General features: G+C 42.9%; 1 protein-coding gene and 1 long non-coding RNA gene across 2 annotated transcripts in view; one reads left to right on the plus strand and one right to left on the minus strand.

Annotated features, from left to right (window-relative positions):
- LOC309565205 (high choriolytic enzyme 1-like) overlaps positions 1–17,510 on the plus strand; it is a gene marked incomplete at its 5' end in the record, with an annotated part of 59,442 nt that extends 41,932 nt beyond the window's left edge. Inside the window, 4 exons of the mRNA XM_082270007.1 lie at positions 3,214–3,424; positions 6,796–6,914; positions 9,443–9,665; positions 17,380–17,510. Coding sequence (XP_082126133.1) covers positions 3,214–3,424; positions 6,796–6,914; positions 9,443–9,665; positions 17,380–17,384 — 558 coding nt within the window. The 3' untranslated portion in view covers positions 17,385–17,510. The remainder of the gene's footprint in view (positions 1–3,213; positions 3,425–6,795; positions 6,915–9,442; positions 9,666–17,379) is intronic.
- Positions 1–19,854, minus strand: part of LOC309565207 — a 1,884,446-nt gene that overhangs the window by 804,736 nt on the left and 1,059,856 nt on the right. The gene's annotated exons all lie outside the window — the stretch shown is intronic.

A 19,854-nucleotide genomic window follows, 5' to 3' on the forward strand; every position in this document is an offset into this window, starting at 1 on the left:
CAATGGGGAAGGCAAATTCAGTTTTTAGGGGGGAAATGGGCTATAAATGGCCCTTGGAAGTTATAAAAGCTTTTTGCAATCATCCTGGACCTGGTACCAAAGTGACCCCTCATTATTTTATGTTTTCTTTCACACAAAAAGCAAAACAAAAAGTGAAAAAAAAGTGAAAGTATACAATTAACAACATGGATCTGAAGCGCAAAACCATAAGGTATTACTGGCACCCCAAACTCAGATAACAAATGCAGCGTATTTGCGGGCACCAGATCGCATAGTACCATGCAATTTGGTGCGGCAAATTTTTCAAAAGTAGTGCATGCACTACTTTTTGTGCAATCCAGTGCGATTTCAGCCTATTCACATGAATGGACTGAAAATCGCACTGCAGGGGAATGCACAGGAATGGCACAGAAACGAGCACCGCTGATTTTAAAGAGGTAATACTTACCTGTTTTGTATAACATTTTGTACAGAAAGGTCCACTTTCCTCCTCTCATGGCAGCCCCTTACACTTCAGCTTCTCCCCCCTCTGAATGCCTCCTGTAGAATGCCTAACTATGCACCCATGAATGTGTGCTCATGAGCCAAGCTATGTGTGTCCATAGACACACACAGCACTGGTAAGCCACACCCCTGCTTACTCCTTACAGGAGTTTGACTGACAGCAGCAGGAGCCTATGTCTTATTTTCTCCTGTGAAAACAGGAAGCGAGGGGAGTGGTGCCGAAGCTGGAGAGAAAGCTGGAGCGGTGACATGGAGCCAGGTAAGTGTTTAGGGACAGAGGGTGGTAGGACAGGTATTGGAGCATTAAGGTAAAAAACATTTAGACTTTAGGACCATTTTAACAGAATAAAGTGGGGCCTAAAATGTAAATATAACATATTCTTATGCAAACTTTCATACTTGAATAGAAAAAACTATTTTAATTTAAGCAGGGGTGTCCAAGCACAGCACAGCACAGCAGTCACAGAGGCCGACGCAGACTGGCCCAGCCCATGCATGTCTGTAGGAAGGCCGGGGATGCAACGCAAACATAGCAGCCTTTGCAGTATACATCGGCAAGCCAGGCAAATGCACATTTAAAAGGGATGCCGGGGCTGCCATGTTTGCAATAGCACCGGCAGCAGGGAATACATAGATGCCAGGTAAGTAATGCTGCATGGCTTGATCTAGAAAGGTGCTGGTGTCCCCCAGATTTCAATGTGACCCCTCACCCCCAAAGCTTAAGTAAAACTAAAAAAAAAAAAAAAAAACAGCACAAGGGACAGTGCCTATATTTAATAATGTCCCTTGGTTCTGGTTGTCCTAGTGGAGATCCGAAGACTTCTGCCCCTCCCAAACACAGCAGCCTTAATAATCTAGTGCTGTGGGGGTTACCTGTAACTGTGACAAGAACTCATCAGGAGTTCCGACTATGCCCACCCATTCTGCCCCCTCCTTAGTCATAGAAGGAGGACTATAGATTCCGGCAATGAAAAATGCTCTATAAATGGAGGAGGGGGACCTTTTATTCATCGGCCTGTCCTCCATTCATAAAGGGCTTTTCATTCACAGAAGCTATAGTACAGTTTCTATGACTGGAGGAGGTGGCCACACGTGTGATTGAACCCTTAACCACTTAAGCCCCGGAAGATTTTACCCCCTTCCTGACCAGGGGGTATTTTGCGATTCGGCACTGCGTGACTTTAACTGACAATTGCGCAGTCATGCGACGCTGTACCTAAACAAATTTGACGTCCTTTTTTTCCCACAAACAGAGCTTTCTTTTGGTGGTATTTGATCACCTGTGCGATTTTTTGATCATGCGCTATAAACAAAAAAAGAGCGACAATTTTGCAAAAATAACAATATTTTTCACATTTTTTTATATGAAATTCCCCCCAAAAAAAAATGTAAAAATCTAAATTTTTTAACATTTTCGGCCAATTTGTTTTATGCTACATATGTTTGGTAAAAAAAAATCGCAAAAAGCGTATTTTGATTGGTTTGCGCAAAAGTTATCGCGTTTACTAACAAAGGGAAAGATTTTTGTCATTTTTTTTTTCACGCGTAATGGCGGCGATCTGCGATTTTTTTTTCCGGGACTGCGACATTGGAGCGGACAGATCTGACCCTTGACTGACATTTTTTGACACTTTTGGGGTTACCAGTGACATTTCTACAGTAATCAGTGCTATATATATGCACTGTTACTGTAAAATGACACTGGTAGTGAAGGGGTTAACTTTTTTTGAGAGGGAGGGGTGGTGTGTGTCCCTAGGGGCGTGATTCTAAATGTGATTGGCTGTGGCTTGAGCTGTAGGAACAGTGATCAACGGTCCTACATAGTAGAACCGTATGATCACCATTCCTACACAGGGGAGAATGAGACGGCTGGTTTACATTAGCCGCCTGCCTTTCTCCCTCTCCACCCGACGATCGCGAGTGACCGGCGGACATCGGGTCCGCCGGTCACACGCGCGGGGGAGCCCGTGACCGCGCGGGAGTGCGCCTCAGGCGGCGCGCACTCGCTCCCCAGAGCCTCACAGGCTAGTGATGTACCCATACGTCACTTTGCCTGTGAGGGGCTGACCGCTGCAGTATATGTACTTGCGGCGGTCGGCAAGTGGTTAAGGACTCTATTGTCACACTTGTGCCTGTTGGCTGTTCCTGATCTAGTGGAGTTTGAGTAAAGCTGGCCATACACGCACAGAATTTCGGCCGAAAATGGTTGTTTTAGGAAAGATCGTTCGAAAATCGGGCCGTTAGTAAACACAAGTTTACCGACGAATTCGATCATGTGCCCGGCTAATGTCGATGGATCCATAGCGAAAACATTTATCGTTTCTACAAAAGTTTTTACGTGTATGGTAAAATTGAAACAAAAATAATATTCTGACTCATATTGTGCATAGAATTGAACGATCATTATGATCATGACAACGATTATGTAAAAGAGTTTATTCTGTAAGTTAGTGGCCAACTCGCTTCCGACCGACGAATAATCGTTCAGTCTGCAAACGCCCGAAATTCTGTGCTTGCATGGCCAGCATAAGTCCCATGGCCTGGTATACTTACAGGTAAACCAGGGATTTGCAGCATCCAGGAGCGCTGAGTGTTGTGTAAGATTTGTGCTGACGGCATCCTCTGAAGAGCTGCGGGAACCTTGTTTCCACCCAGGAGGCCTGTCGATTTGTACAATATCGATTTGCTGATGATAATTTTCCTACGTAGGTGTTCCTGCAGTTTCAAAGCTTTGATCCCTCTCCTGGCTGCATCTCAGACTCTGTGAAGGTGTATGATGGGGCCGGCAAGATGTCTCCTCTACTAATGAACACTACCTGCGGGATGAAGAAGCTCCCTCCCGTATTGTCCTCAGGAAATCTGATGTTTGTGGAATTTTTAAGTAGTGGAGCTTCAACTTTCACAGCTTCCTATCAGACAGGTACAGTTTGAGAGCGTTTCATTAAATGGAGGGTGTAACTTATTTATTACTCTTACTGATAATAGTTAATGGAACAAATCTATTGTATGCTGTCTGTAGCTTCAGTGGTTTAGACACTTGCCGACCGCTCACATGGAGCGTACTGCGGCAAAGTGGTTGTTATCGTCCAGCGACGTACTTTTACACAGCCTGGCCACAAAAAGAGACTCCACGTCCAAGTAGCACCATAAGGCATTTTAGGAGCATAAATACACATAAAACTTTCTTACTACCTATCACACTTTTCAAGGCCCTAGAGCACCAATACAATGGAAAAGTCCACAAAATGACCCCATTTTGGAAAGCAAACGCTCCAACGTATATTCTATGAGGCATTATGGGTCCTTTGAACATGTCATTTTTTTCCACAAGTTTTTGGAAAATGTGGGAAAAAAATAAAAACTTTTTTTTTTTTACACAAAGTTGTCAATTTATAGGATATTCCTAACACATAGGATATACATAGCAAAAATGACACCCCAAAATACATTCTGCCACTCCTCCTGAGTATGGCAATACCACATGTGTGAGACTTTTTCACAGCCTAGCCATATAGAGGGGCCCAACATCCAAGGAGCATCATCATGCATCCTAGCCACTTGCCTAGGCCTATTTTTGACATTTGGTGTTTACAAAATAAAATCAGTTGTTTTTGCTAGAAAACTACTTAGAACCCCAAAACATGATATATTTTTTTTAGCAGAGACCCTAGAGAATAAAATGGAAATTATTGCAATATTTTTTATCACACCGTATTTGCGCAGCGGTCTTCCAAACGCAATTTTTTGGGGAAAAATTCACTTTTTTGAATTAAAAAATAAGAAACCAGTAAAGTTAGCCCAATTGTTTTCCATAATGTGGAAGATAATGTTACGCCGAGTAAATAGATACCCAACATGTCATGCTTCAAAATTGCGCACGCTCACAGAATGGTGACAAACTTTGGTACTTAAAAATCCCCATAGGCGACACTTTAAAAATTTCTACAGGTTGCTATTTTAGAGTTACAGAGGAGGTCTAGGTCTCAAATTATTGCTCTTGCTCTAATGATCGCGACGATACCTCACATGTGTAGTTTGAACACTGTTTACATATGTGGGCGGGGTTTCCATATGCGTTCGCTTCTGCGCGCGAGCTCATGGGGACAGGGCGCTTTAATTTTTTTTTTTTTTTACTATTTATTTTATTTATTATTTTTTATTTTTACACTGTTTTTTTAAAAAAAAAAAAATTGATCATTTTTATTTCTATTACAAGAAATGTAAACATTACTTGTAATAGAAATCTGGGGTCAAAAAGTCCTCAGATCTCACAAGTACACTAAAAGATAGAAAAAATAAAAAAAAAAATAAATAAAAAAAAATTAAATAAAATGAAAAAAAAAAAAGGGACCTTTAAACTGGTTGCTAGGCAACGACGTTTGCCGTAGCTCCGGTCCTCCAAGACCATAGAGTCGAGTGAGGGCAAGCTTGCCCTCACTCGACATCCTGTCTGTGAGGATCCGGGGCCGGATCGTTTTCCCCGCTGCCGGCGGGTCCGGTAAGTGGGGAAAAGGACCAGAATGCGGCGGGAGGGGGGGGCACCTCTTCCGCCACCCCGGAAGGGTGATCCCGCGGTGAATCCGCCGCTGGGACCACCCTTATCGTAAAGCCAACCGCCCACCGTTTAAAAAAATACCAGGGTTATGGCAGCTATCTGCTGCCATAACACCGGTATTTAGGTTTAAACGGAGGACGTATATAAACCTTTTTGGACTTAAACATGGTGGCTGTATGAAGGGTGACAGGTACTCGGGTACTTTGCTGGGCAGGTGACAGGTACTCTGGTACTGATGAGCAAGTGGCAGGTATTCGAGTACTCCGATAGGCAGGTGACAGGTACTCGGGTACTCTTATGGGCAGGTGACAGGCAGGTGATAAGTACTGATGAGTAGTACTGATACTGATAGGTGATACTGATACTGTACTGATGGGTACGGATGATCAGTACTGATATTGATAGGTGATAGGTACTGATGGGTACTGATGAGTAGTGATGGGTACTGATGAGCAGGTGGCAAGTACTCGGGTACTTCAGGTGTCAGGTACTCTGATGAGCAGGTGGAAGGTACTCGGGTACTCTGATGGGTAGGTGACAGGTACTCGGGTACTCTGATGGGTAGGTGACAGGTACTCGGGTACTCCGATGACGGGTACTCGGGTACTCCGGTACTCCAGTGACGGGTACTCAAAGTACCCGAGTACCTGTCATCAGATTACCCGAGTACCTGTCATCAGAGTACCCGAGTACCTGTCATTAGAGTACCCGAGTACCCGTCATCAGAGTACCCGAGTACCCGTCATCAGAGTACCCGAGTACCTGTCATCAGAGTACCTGAGTACCCATCATCAGAGTACCTGAGTACCTGTCATCAGAGTACCCGAGTACCTGTCATCAGAGTACCCGAGTACCCCTCATCAGAGTACCCGAGTACCTATCATCAGAGTACCCGAGTACCTGTCACCAGCCCATCAGAGTACCTGTCATCAGCCCATCAGAGTACCTGTCATCAGAGTACCTGATGGGCTGGTGACAGGTACTCGGGTACTTTGATGGGCTAGTGACAGATGCTTTTTATTGGGGGGGGGGCAATCAATGTGTTTGGGGTGCACTGTACTTGGTAACTAGCTGTTACCACAATCTCCTCCTCACGCAGGATCAGTGTGTGAGGAGGAGAACACAGTGACAGCTAGTTACCGTGTTCTCTGTTGACATTTGTGACCGGCTGTGATTGGACACAGCCGGTCACGTGGTAAAAAGCCAATTTCATTGGCTGTTTACCTTGATCAGGGTTGGGCTCAGTCCGAGGGACGAGCCTCACCCCCGATCGCCGCGCTGCGCGCCCCCGGGGCCGTCATATGACGTCCGCCCGGATCGAGAAAGGATTCCTGCCGACGTCATTTGACAATGGCTCGGTATGGAAGGGGTTAAGAAGAATCAGGAGCTGTGTCCGTCAATGAACATCGGAGAAATGGATTTTACGGTAAGTCAAAAATTACATTTTTATATTTGCCTGAAGTTCAACTTAAGAAAAAAAAGAAATGGGGGGGGGGGGGGGGGGGAGTGCTGGCAAAAAAACTTTTTCAAGACAAATTTTTCCTCTGTACAAGAAATGCATTTAATCTGTGAAAAATTTGGTCACTAATATTCACATTTTTTAACAATCTATGTGTAGAGACAAGTTCTCAAAGCTGCATAAACTGATGATTATTTAAACTAAGTTCATCTCATTCATATACACATCAATCCATCTTTACATGTATATGATGCTGCATCTTTATCTATTGTTGTAGTGACATGTGGTGGAATGCAAACAAAAGTGAATGGAACTGTGACATCTCCAGGGTACCCCACCAAGTACCTACCTTCCACAGATTGTATATGGTCTATTGTGGCACCCTCTGGGCATAGAGTAAGTCGGATCAAACAAATTAAAGAAAACTGCAATTAAAAAAATGTTTCACGCAGTTATTATAGCTACAGTACATCCTTCTAATAAAGTCTTTTTTTGTGCTTAGCTAGTCTTCAGTAACATTTGTATCCCAATATTCTACAATTAGTTCCAGTAGGTCCACGGGTGTCCTGATAGTGTACACTTAGTCCCAATAATTCCAATAGTGTCATAATAGTGCTCAATTATTACTATTAGTTCCACTAATGTTCTCATAGTGTACACTTTGTCCCAATAGTTCCACTAGTGTCATAATAGTGTTCATTTGATCCCAATAGTTCCACTAGTGTCATAATTAGTTTTCATTTGATCCCAATAGTTTCACTAGTGTCATAATAGTGTTCATTTGATCCCAGTAGTTCCACTAGTGTCATAATAGTGTTCATTTGATCCCAATAGTTCCACTAGTGTCATAATAGTGTTCATTTGATCCCAATAGTTCCACTAGTGTCATAATAGTGTTCATTTGATCCCAATAGTTCCACTAGTGTCATAATAGTTTTCATTTGATCCCAATATTTCCACTAGTGTCATAATAGCATTCATTTGATCACAATACTGTAGTTCCACTAATGTACTAATCGTTTCACTAGTGTCCTAATAGTTCCACTTAGTCCTGATAGTCTCACTAGTGTCATAATAGTTTTTAATTGATCCCTGTTCTCACCTTCGGGGGTGCTTGGCACTTAGCTGCCAGGTAAGACCTCTTGTCAAATCGGCCTCAGACCAGGTACGTGACACCAGGCCTCATTTTCACCTATGTTTCAACTACAGCCCTCACACCTCTAGAGGGTGTCTAGTACTATATTTAGTATGAGTAAGGTTTTAGTATACAGATGGCATGCTAAATTTCACAGAGGGCCGCATCAGCATTATGGTTGCCTTCAAAGGGCCAGTTGTATCTGTAAGACTAAATATCTAGAGCACCCCACTCCCCCTTACATGAGATGTCAAGATTTCCCCACCATCAGAAGTCAAGAGTCCCTCACCCTTCTATCACAGTCCACCCCCCTTACCTTACTGAAGACTAGGAAGAAACTGGGGGGGGTTGACCTGGGGAGCAGAAAGTGCAAGGTCAATTGCCAAAGTCTGCTGAATGCTGAGTTTAGGGGAGGCAGAGATGAGGGGGTGCTGTGGCTGCACAGAGAAGCAAATGATCTGGCAGAGGAGTTCTGTCCTCCTCTTTGCTTCTGTCTGCTAGGACAAGGTAGGGCGGAGATGAGGGGGGGGGGCGCAGCTTCAGAAGAGGTGTGAGGGCCTCATGAAATGGCCTGGTGGGCCACATTCAGCCCATGTGCCTGGTGTTTGACATGTGTTATAGAATATTGTCAGAGACTGCTGACGTACCGCCTCTCTGTAGAAGGTAGACATGGTACAGGTGCAGTTGGAGACTGGAGATAGGCTGCAGGAGACAGAGAAGGGGGACACATTACAAGAGACTGCTGGAGATCACCGTTCCTACATCCTTATTGCAAATCAGTGCTCTCACTCAGGGATGCTGTTAGAAACCACAGGGCCCCATATAGTCAACCTGACAGCACCCCCCCCCCCAAAAAAAAAAAAACAAAACAAGAGTTTATTATGCTTTAGTTGTGAATGAACACACTGAGTAATCGGTACCAATCACTCATTGTGTTTATTCAGGAAGGGAAGGGGCTGATAAATGTAACATTTCCAGACCTTTCCCCTATTCTCTATCCCGAAGGATCCTATTGTGTGCCTGCAGCTGCCGGTGGAAAGGAGAGGAGGGAAGCCGGCAGGACTGTGGAGTCTGGGCAGAAGGGGAAAACATATGCTTCACAGGGATGATGGGTTCACCGAGGGGGCAATTACTGGAACCAATTCCCTGTATGGCTCTCTCTGCTGCAGCTGAAAGCCAGAGGGAAGGAGAGGAGAAAAAGCCAGCTTTCAGCTGCTGCAGGGAGAGCCATACAGGGAATCAGTTCCAGTTATTGCGCCCCCCCCCCCTCCTACTGTGCTGATCACCCTCCCTGCCTACATCCAATTCACCCAGCTGCCTGGGCCCTGTACAGTAGGACTGGTGGTACCCCCTTATCCACAGCCCTGCTTTTATTAATACCTGCTAGGGCCTGAGAGCCGCACAATAAAAAATAAAGCGTAGTACTAATATCATACTTTTTATAATATTTCATAGTGTTGTGCAGGAAAAATTGTTGTACTGTAAAGGAGACATTAGAAGATGTGTACTCTGCCTCTTCTTAGTTGCATCTCACTGTGCTTTCACAGTTTGCAGTGCAGGGATTGTCAATCAGGGTAACAGACCACCCACACATCCTGCTTATGTCTTTTTGGTGTAGGCAGTGGGTAGAGACATTTCGTAGGTGAGCGCCATATTCATTTCAGATCAGATAAATAAATATCATTTGATGGTTTATTTATAGTTCAATTGTGATTTTTTTTCCCCCTAAGATGCTACTTCGTGAATATTTTGCTTTTATAACAGCATTTTTTATTGTTATCATTGGCAGGTACAGCTAAATTTCATCTCCTTTGTACTGGAGTCCTCCCGTAATTGTGTGTATGATTACTTGTCCATCTCGGACAGCTCTCGATCTGGCACCTCGGTATCGGACAAGTATTGTGGGGCCAAGAATATGCCGTCACTAGTGTCCTTTGGGAACTGGATGCTGCTGCAGTTCCACTCTGACAAGTCAGTACAGAGTACCGGGTTCCAGGCCACATATAGCTGGGGTAAGTAGAAGGAGGGGACTTTGAGTCATGGTTTTAAAGTGCACTTATTCTTTAACCGCTTCCATACAGAGCAGTTAGACACCCTTCCTGCCCAGACCAATTTTCAGCTTTCAGCACTCTCACACAATGACAATTGCTCAGTCATGCTACACTGTAACCAAACAAAATTTTTATCATTTTTTTCACACAAATAAAGCTTTCTTTTGGTGGTATTTGATCACAACTGGGGTTTTTTTTTTCTTCGTGATATATGCAAAAAAAGAGCAAAAATTTTGAAAAAAAAAACACTTTTTTTTAGTTTCAATTATAAAATTTTGCAAAAAATTAATTTTTCTTCATACATTTGGGCCAAAATGTATACTGCTACATATCTCTGGTAAAATTAATCCAAATTAGTGTATATTATTTAGTCTGTGTGAAAGTTATTGAGTCTAGAAGCTATGGTACCAATTACTGAAAATTGATCACACCAGATGTACTGACTGCCTATCTCCTTTCTTGAGGCCCTGAAATGTCAGGACAGTACAAATACCGCCCAAATGACCCCTTTTTGTAAAGTAGACAGTCCAAGGTATTTAGTAAGAGGCATGGTGGGTTTTTTGAAGTTGTAATTTTTTCCCACAATTCTTGGGAAAATGAAGAAAAACATTTTTTTTTCTTTTTTTTCCCACAAAGTTGTCAATTTATAAGCTATTTCTAACACATAGCATGTACACAGCAAAAATTACACCCAAAAATACATTCTGCTACTCCTTCCGAGTATGGCGATACCACATGTTTGAGACTTTTACACAGCCTGGCCACAAAAAGAGACTCCACGTCCAAGAAGCACCTTCAGGCGTTCTAGGAGCATAAATACACATAAAACTTTCTTACTACCTATCACATTTTTCAAGGCCCTAGAGCACCAATACAATGGAAAAGTCCACAAAATGACCCCATTTTGGAAAGCAAACACTCCAACGTATATTCTATGAGGCATTATGGGTCGTTTGAACATATGATTTTTTTCCACAGGTTTTTGGAAAATGTGGGAAAAAAATGAAAACTTTTTTTTTTTTACACAAAGTTGTCAATTTATAGGATATTCCTAACACATAGCATGTACACAGCAAAAATGACACCCCAAAATACATTCTGCCACTCCTCCTGAGTATGGCAATACCACATGTGTGAGACTTTTTCACAGCCTAGCCATATAGAGGGGCCTAACATCCAAGGAGCATCATCATGCATCCTAGCCACTTGCCTAGGCCTATTTTTGACATTTGGTGTTTACAAGCTAAAATCAGTTGTTTTGCTAGAAAACTGCTTAGAACCCCCAAACATTATATATTTTTTTTTAGCAGAGACCCTAGAGATTAAAATGGAGATTATTGCAATATTTTTTATCACACCGTATTTGCGCAGCGGTCTTCCAAACGCAATTTTTTGGAAAAAATTCACTTTTTTGAATTAAAAAATAAGAAACCAGTAAAGTTAGCCCAATTTTTTTCCATAATGTGAAAGATAATGTTACGCCGAGTAAATAGATACCCAACATGTCATGTTTCAAAATTGCGCACGCTCACGGAATGGCGACAAACTTTGGTACTTAAAAATCCCCATAGGCGACGATTTAAAAATTTCTACAGGTTGCCATCTTTGAGTTACAGAGGAGGTCTAGGGCTCAAATTATTCCCCTTGCTCTAACGATCGCGGCGATACCTCACATGTGTGGTTTGAACACCGTTTACATATGTGGGCGGGGTTTCCGTATGCGTCGCTTCTGCGCGCGAGCTAACGGGGACAGGGCGCTTTAATTTTTTTTTTTTTTTTTACTATTTATTTTATTTATTATTTTTTATTTTTACACCGTTTAACAAAAAAAAAAATGGATCATTTTTATTTCTATTACAAGAAATGTAAACATTACTTGTAATAGAAAAAGGCACGACAGGACCTCTTTTTTGTGAGATCTGGGGTCAAAAAGTCCTCAGATCTCACAAGTACACTAAAAGATAGGAAAAAAAAAAATTATTATATAAAATGAAAAAAAAAAAAAAGGACCTTTAAACCGGTTGCCTACATTTTCCGTAGCTCCGGTCCTCCAAGACCATAGAGTCAAGTGAGGGCAAGCTTGCCCTCACTCGACATCCTGTCTGTGAGGATCCGGGACCGGATCGTTTTCCCCGCTGCCGGCGGGTCCGGTAAGCGGGGAAAAGGACCGGACGCGGTTGGGCACCGCCGCTGGGACCACCGTTATCGGAAAGCCAACCGTCCACCGTTTAAAAAAATACCAGGGTTATGGCAGCTATCTGCTGCCATAACACCGGCATTTAGGTTTAAATGGAGGACGTATATAAACCTTTTTGGACTTGGACATGGTGGCTGTATGAAGGGTGACAGGTACTCGGGTACTTTGTTGGGCACGTGACAGGCAGGTGACAGGTACTTTGGTACTGATGAGCAGGTGGCAGGTACTTGGGTACTCCGATAGGCAGGTGACAGGTACTCGGGTACTCTGATGGGCAGGTGACAGGCAGGTGATAGGTACTGATACTGATAGGTGATACTGTACTGATGGGTACTGATGATCAGTACTGATACATGATAGGTACTGATGAGTACTGATGAGTAGTGATGGGTACTGATGAGCAGGCGGCAAGTACTCGGGTACTTCAGGCGTCAGGTACTCTGATGAGCAGGTGGAAGGTACTCGGGTACTCTGATGGGTAGGTGACAGGTACTCAGGTACTCTGATGATGGGTACTCCGTTGACAGGTACTCAAAGTACCCGAGTACCTGTCATCAGAGTACCCGAGTATCCGTCATCAGAGTACCCGAGTATCCGTCATCAGAGTACCCGAGTACCCGTCATCAGAGTACCCGAGTACCCGTCATCAGAGTACCCGAGTACCTGTCATCAGAGTACCCGAGTACCTGTCATCAGAGTACCCGAGTACCCATCATCAGAGTACCCGAGTACCCGTCATCAGAGTACCCGAGTACCTGTCATCAGAGTACCCGAGTACCTGTCATCAGAGTACCCGAGTACCTGTCATCAGAGTACCCGAGTACCCGTCATCAGAGTATCCGAGTACCCTTAATCAGAGTACCCGAGTACCTGTCATCAGAGTACCTGCGTACCCGTCATCAGAGTACCTGCGTACCTGTCATCAGAGTACCTGCGTACCTGTCATCAGAGTACCCGAGTACCTGTCATCAGAGTACCCGAGTACCTGTCATCAGAGTACCCGAGTACCCGTCATCAGAGTACCCGAGTACCTGTCATCAGAGTACCTGCGTACCCGTCATCAGAGTACCTGCGTACCTGTCATCAGAGTACCTGCGTACCTGTCATCAGAGTACCCGAGTACCTGTCATCAGAGTACCCGAGTACCTGTCATCAGAGTACCTGAATACCTGTCACCAGCCCATCAGAGTACCCGAGTACCTGTCATCAGAGTACCTGATGGGCTGGTGACAGGTACTCGGGTACTTTGATGGGCTAGTGACAGGTGCTCTTTATTGGGGGGGGGGGCAATCAGTGTGTTTGGGGTGCACTGTAATCGGTAACTAGCTGTTACCACACTCTCTTCCTCACACAGGATCAGTGTGTGAGGAGGAGAACACGGTGACAGCTAGTTACCGTGTTCTCTGTTGACATTTGTGACCGGCTGTGATTGGAATTTCATTGGCTCTTTACCTAGATCGGGGATCGACTCTGTCCGAGGGACGAGCCTCGTCCCCGATCACTGCTCTGCGCACCCCCGGGGGCGCGCATTGCAGAAAGAACGATCGGCTTGTGCTGGAGCCGCTCATGTGATCGGCTGTGATTGACACAGCCGATCACATGGTAAACAGCCAATTTCTATTGGCTGTTTACCTTGATCAGGGATGGGCTATGTCCAAGGGACGAGCCTCATCCCTGATCGCTGCGCTGCGCGCCCCCGGGGGCGCGCAGTAGCAGCTAGAGCGGGCGGACGTCATATGACGGCAGCCCGGATCTGTACAACCACCTTGCCGACGTCATATTACTATGACTCGGTATGGAAGTGGTTAACCACTTCAATACTGAGCACTTTCACCCCCTTCCTGCCCAGGCCAATTTTCAGCTTTCAGCGCTTTCACACGTTGAATAACTTTACTCAAATTAAATTTTTATCTTTTTTTTTTTTTTTTTTTTTTTTTTAGACTGATAGAGCTTTATTTTAGTATTAATTCACCCCTGGGTTTTTTTTATTTCGCAAAAAAAAAGAAGAAAGACAAAAAATGTTGAAGTTTTTCTTAGTTTCTATTATACAATTTTGTAAATAAGTAATTTTTCTCCTTCACTGATGTGCGCTGATGAGGCAGCACTAATAGACTGCACTGATGGGCACAGATGAGGAGGGACTGATAGGAGGCACTTATATGCAGCGCTGATGGGCACTGATATGCGGCACTGATACGCAGCACTGATGAGCACTAATAGGCAGCAATGATAGTCAGCATTGTAAAAAGAGAAAAGGGGGGTTACCAACCCTGTCCAGAAAGGAGGGCAGAGGTGGAACCAAGGGGAATTTAAATGTGCCACAGATGCCAAAAGAGAAAAAATAGATCAATAATTTTTTTCTTTCCAAATTCAGTCCATATTTAAAAGTTGATAAAAAGGTTTTATTGGAAATACATCAAAGCAGATAAACATACATGTTCATTACAATTTTGTATAAATACATTGTACATCAAACAAGATACTTAGATTTGAGAGAGCCCATACAGGGACTATATAAAGATACAAGAAGTTGCTGGAACTACGCATTTCACAATGAGTATTTCCTCAGGCTCCAGCTTTTTCAGAGTATTCTTAATATATTTAGAAAGATCCTTATTTTTAAACTTGATCGATTCAATCAAATTGTTTGATGTATGTGCATTTGTACCGATAAAAATCGAAATCGATGGGGGAGATAACGGTAAGCTACACCAAAGGGAAGCTTTTAATTAGCATATGTTGGGTGTAATTGTCAAAGATAGAAGAAACCGGTCTGATTGCATTCAAATATGCATGTGCATGGAATTAAAATGGGTAAGGATGCATATATTGCAGGATTCCCCAAAGTACTAGTGAGAGATTTAAGAAGTGATCAGAGGTTCCAATAGTTTTTGGAGAAAGTAGAAATCGATCTCACATACATGTGCATCCAATGTTGTTTGAAAAGGATAGAACCATCCTTCTCCCAAATGATAATGAATGTAGCCGGTGGTATAAAGAGGACCGTTGTGCCCTCAGTAAGAGATTCACGGACACAATATCAAAGAGCTAAATAAAAAATGACTACTTTGGTAAATCACAGCCTTTGACAGTTCTCACTAAAAGTTTTGTGACAATTTTATTCTAGTTGAGCTGTAATGTGGATACCAGAGAAAGACAGGTAGACAGGTTAACGTTTCAGACGACACGGGGTGTTTGTTCACAACATCGATATAGCAAAAACACATTATTTAGTGCCGGTTCACACTGGGGCGACCTGTGAGGCGACCTGGTCGCCTCCCACAGGGAAGCTGCGGACCCGTTCTAATAGGAGCGACACAAGTCGCTCCGACCTAGAAAAAGGGTCCGGAGCTTCTTTGGGGCGACCAGGAGGCGACCGCCATAGACTTCAATGTTATGAAGTCCGTGGCGGCCGCTCCGAGGTCGCGGCGCGCTGCTCGCACTGCGATCTCGGAGGTCGCCCCTGCAAGTAGCGTCGCGGTAATGTGAACCGGCGCTTAAGGTGTTGAGCTTGAGGAAAAAAACACACCACAAACCACATGCATTTTCAATTGCCAACTAATTGCATGACCATTCCATGCACCCAATAAAAACATTTGTATAAAGAACATAATCACAATATCCAAAAATACTATAAAAAGTAAGTATCATACAGGAACAAGAGACAAAAAAAAAATATTATCGACAAAATACAAATAAAATATGCCAAATAAAATGCATTTAAGAAAAAAAAAAAAAACAAAAACAAGAAAAAACTGAAAAACAAATAATATAAATGTAGACGCAACTTAGTAGCATACAAACATACCTAAATGAAAGATTTTATGATACACAAAATACATGTTAAAGCCACAATACCTTTCACATTCATGATGCGTGATGTATATACATCACATGGACCACCTTATGTACACAAGAAGGGATATGAGAACAAATATTCAAACAAAAGGAACAACGGACGACCATAACAATTTCACTGTCAAGATATCATCATCATCTAAAGCCACAAATCCCAATGTATACAAAAGGAGGAGCTACACTGCAATTGGGCATTATGGAGTCATTATTTGTAAATGAAAATAAATACAAAAATGAAAATAAATATAAATATAGATATAAAGATAAAGGTATATATTTAAGCCTAAAAAACTCAATTTAATGTTCAAAGACTACCATGATAGCCCAATAACGACCGCACACTCCCCAAATGGATCCAGTGCTAGCAAAAAACACTCATATGGGAAACATCCAAAAGTCATTAGAGGGGTAACTACTACTCTTTTCAGTTTAAGACACGCATACCGCATGGGTTAAACTTTGAATGGGACATAACACATTTTCATGATTTAAAACCTTTTATTATGATATGTTTCTATTTATACCAACAAGGGGATTTGTATCTCATTTGTCCCTTTCCATTGTTTAACTCTATGTATGCAGTTAATTTGGGCATGCGCTTCAACTGGTTTTGTTACTCTTATCAGTAATTATTTTTTTTTTCTTTCTTATTGATTTGGGATACATAAACTTATTTTATGGCTCTATAAAAGTTCTCATCTAGTATTCTCTGGTCACAGTACATGTTGGCACTCATGCAGCCCCAGAACATCACACTCCCACCACCATGTTTGACTGTAGGCAGGTCACACTTGTCTTTGCACTCCTCACCTTGTTACCACCACACACTCTTGACACCATCTGAAACAAATAACTTTATCTTGGTCTCATCAGACCACAGGACATGGTTCCAGTAATCCATGTCCTTAGTCTTCTTGTCTTAGGCAAACTGTTTGCAGGCTTTCTTGTGCATCATCTTTAGAAGAGGCTTCTATCTAGGATGACAGCCATGCAGACCAATTTCATGCAAGGTGCGGCATATGGTCTGAACACTAACAGGCTGACCCCCCCACCCCTTCAAACTTTGCAGCAACGCTGGCAGCACTCATACGTCTATTTTTCAAAGACAACCTCTGGATATGATGCTGAGCACGTGCACTCAACTCCTTTGGTCGACCATGATGAGGCCTGGTCTGAGTGTAACCTGTCCTGTTTAACCGCTGTATGGTCTGAGCCACCATGCTGCAGCTCAGTTTCAAGGTCTTAGCAATATTCTTATAGACTAGGCCATCTTTATGTAGAGCAACAATTCTTTTTTTTAAGATCCTCCTTTTTTAAGATCTAAGAGAGTTCCTTGCCATGAGGTGTCATGTTGAACTTCCAGTGACCAGTATAAGAGAGTGAGAGCGATAACACCAAATTTAACACACCTGCTCCCCATTCACACCTGAGACCTTGTAACACTAACAAGTCATATGACACCGGGGAGGAGTGTACTCACTTTTGTTGCCAGCGGTTTAGACATTAATGTATGTTTGTTGAGCTGTAATGCGGCCATGGAAATTATTTGCTAGTGCTTGCAGTTATACCTTAATAATCTTTGATGTGATAAAATGGTCATATTTGTTTTCTTTTCTGCAGTGTGAGACATCATTGGATGGAGACTGATGATCTTGGAACAGACTACACTTCACAGAGAAAATTTAAAAGCAATCAATGCTGTCAAAGCACCTAATAACCTAACCTCGAGAACATTATCTGACATAATCAAGAGCCTTCACACTGAAAGAATTCAAAGTCAACCAGTCTGTCGAAACACCCAATAACCCAACCTTGAGAATGCTATTTTACATAATCCAGGGTGCTTACACAGGAAAAAAAATCAACAAATCTTTAAACACTGGATAACCCAGCTTCAAGTAATGTTATCTCACATTATCCTGTTGCTTTCAAACTGAAAGAATTTAAAGTCAACCAGTCTGTTGAAGCACCCAATAACCTAACCTCTAGTATTGTTATCTGAATTTCTTTCAGGGCCAACAAACTGGAAAAAATTAAAGTCTACAAGTCTGTTGAAGCTCACAATAACCCAAACTCTAGTAATGTTTTCTCACATAAACTGGAGCTTTCACACTGAAATAATTTAAAGTCAACCAGTCTGTTGAAGCACCCAATAACCCAATCTCGAGAATTTTATCTCACATTATATGGGGCCTTCATACTGAAGAATTTCAAGTCAACAAGTCTGTTGAAGCACTCAATAACCCGACTTCTAGTAATGTTAACTCACATGATGCTGGGGCCTTCAAACTAAAATAATTTTAAGTCAGCCAGTCTGTTGAGAAATCCAGTAACCTAACCTCTTGTGTTGGTATCTGTTTTTTTTTTTTTAGTGCCTTAAAAATAGAAAAAAAAAATGAAAGTCTTCAAGTCTGTTGAAGCTCACAATAACCCAACCTCTAGTAGTGTTATATCACGTAATCTGGGGCCTTCACACTGAAAGATCTCAAAGCCAATCAATGTGTTAAGTATCCAATAACCAAAACTTTAGTATTGTAATATCTCATATAAAACAGGGCTTTCACACTGAAGCATTTAAATGCCTCGTTTCCACTGAGTGGTACGGTACGGTTCGGTTCAGTACGGTCTGGTTCGGAACGGTACACATTGCGTTTCCACTGCCAATAGTACCCTTTCATGATAGGTGTGGTGTAGCAGGTGTACAAAAAATAAAGGAACAGAGCGCACACCGCCCTAGTGTAACACCATTTATTTGAAGTTAATAGAAGCCATAAAAACAGGTACTCACAAACAGATAGGAAGTCATGCATGGAAATGTTTGGGTTGAGATCTGAAGAAGGAGGCTACGCCTCCGAAACGTTGTCCTTAGCAACCCCATGCAAGTCATGCTCTGGGTCCCGATCGTGGAGTCTCTCTCTGCTTAACCGCATTGTCAGTTTCTCTGAGCGGCTATAGCATCCGGCTCTTGGAGGGTGTGCGGCGGCGGCTGGACCGTGCGCAGGCTCACCACATCAAGTCTCCTTGAGTAATCCGAGGCGGTTGGCTTAGCTGTACGATACTCACTGACTAGTGCAGGACGAACAGCTGAGCCACCGAGGCTAGGAGGAGAGAGCCCTGTAAACATCATCGGGGGATATTTATTTCCATGCATGACTTCCTATCTGTTTGTGAGTACCTGTTTTTTGGCTTCTATTAACTTAAAATAAATGGTGTTACACTAGGGCGGTGTGCGCTCTGTTCCTTTATTTTTTGTACAGCTGCTTTGCCTCATATCCCATGGAGGGTTAGGAGAGCTGCCACGCTTCATTCATGTGTTTCACCACAGGCCATATTACAAGATTCCCCAGCTTGAGAATCAATTTCCAGGATTTGCGCAGGGACTGGTAATGTGTGTTTTCTCTGTGGTGTAGCAGGAAAGCTGTGATAGACGATTCTCTGTCAACCAATCAAAGTTCTGCAGAGTGTAGCTCCACCCTGTTGGTATGGTACTAATGTGCTTGGTACCCCAACGAAAGGGTACCAAAAAAGTGGTACGGTACGGTTCGGAATTAGGGTACCATTCATAATGGAAACGGCATAAAAAGCGTACCGTACCGAACCGAACCGTACCAGAAAGCTCAGTGGAAACGAGCCAAAAGTCAACCAGTCTGTTGAAGCACCCTATAACCCAACCTCGAGAATGTTTTCTGACATATTCCGGGGCCTTCATACTGGAAGAATTTCAAGTCAACAAGCCTGTTGAAGCACTCAATAATCCAACTTCTAGTAACTGTAGCTCACATGATGATGGGGCCTTCAAACTAATAGAATTTAAAATCAACCATTCTGTTGAGCCATCTGATAATATTACCTCTAGTATTGTTATCTGACATTATGGCGTGCCTTCAAACTGAAAGAATATAAAGTCAACCAGTCTGGTGAAGCACCAAATAATCCAGCTTGTAGTATTGTTACCTCACCTGTTTTGAGGTCTTTAAACTGAAAGATTTTAAAGTCAAACAGTCTGTTGAAGCACCCAATAACCCAACCTTGCGTATTATTATCAGACACAATTCAGGGCCTTCAGAGCTTGGCAACAATTCCCAGAAAGCCCCT

This window comes from Pelophylax lessonae (genome assembly GCF_965119305.1).
Source record: "Pelophylax lessonae genome assembly, chromosome: 10".
NCBI classification, from domain to species: domain Eukaryota; kingdom Metazoa; phylum Chordata; class Amphibia; order Anura; family Ranidae; genus Pelophylax; species Pelophylax lessonae.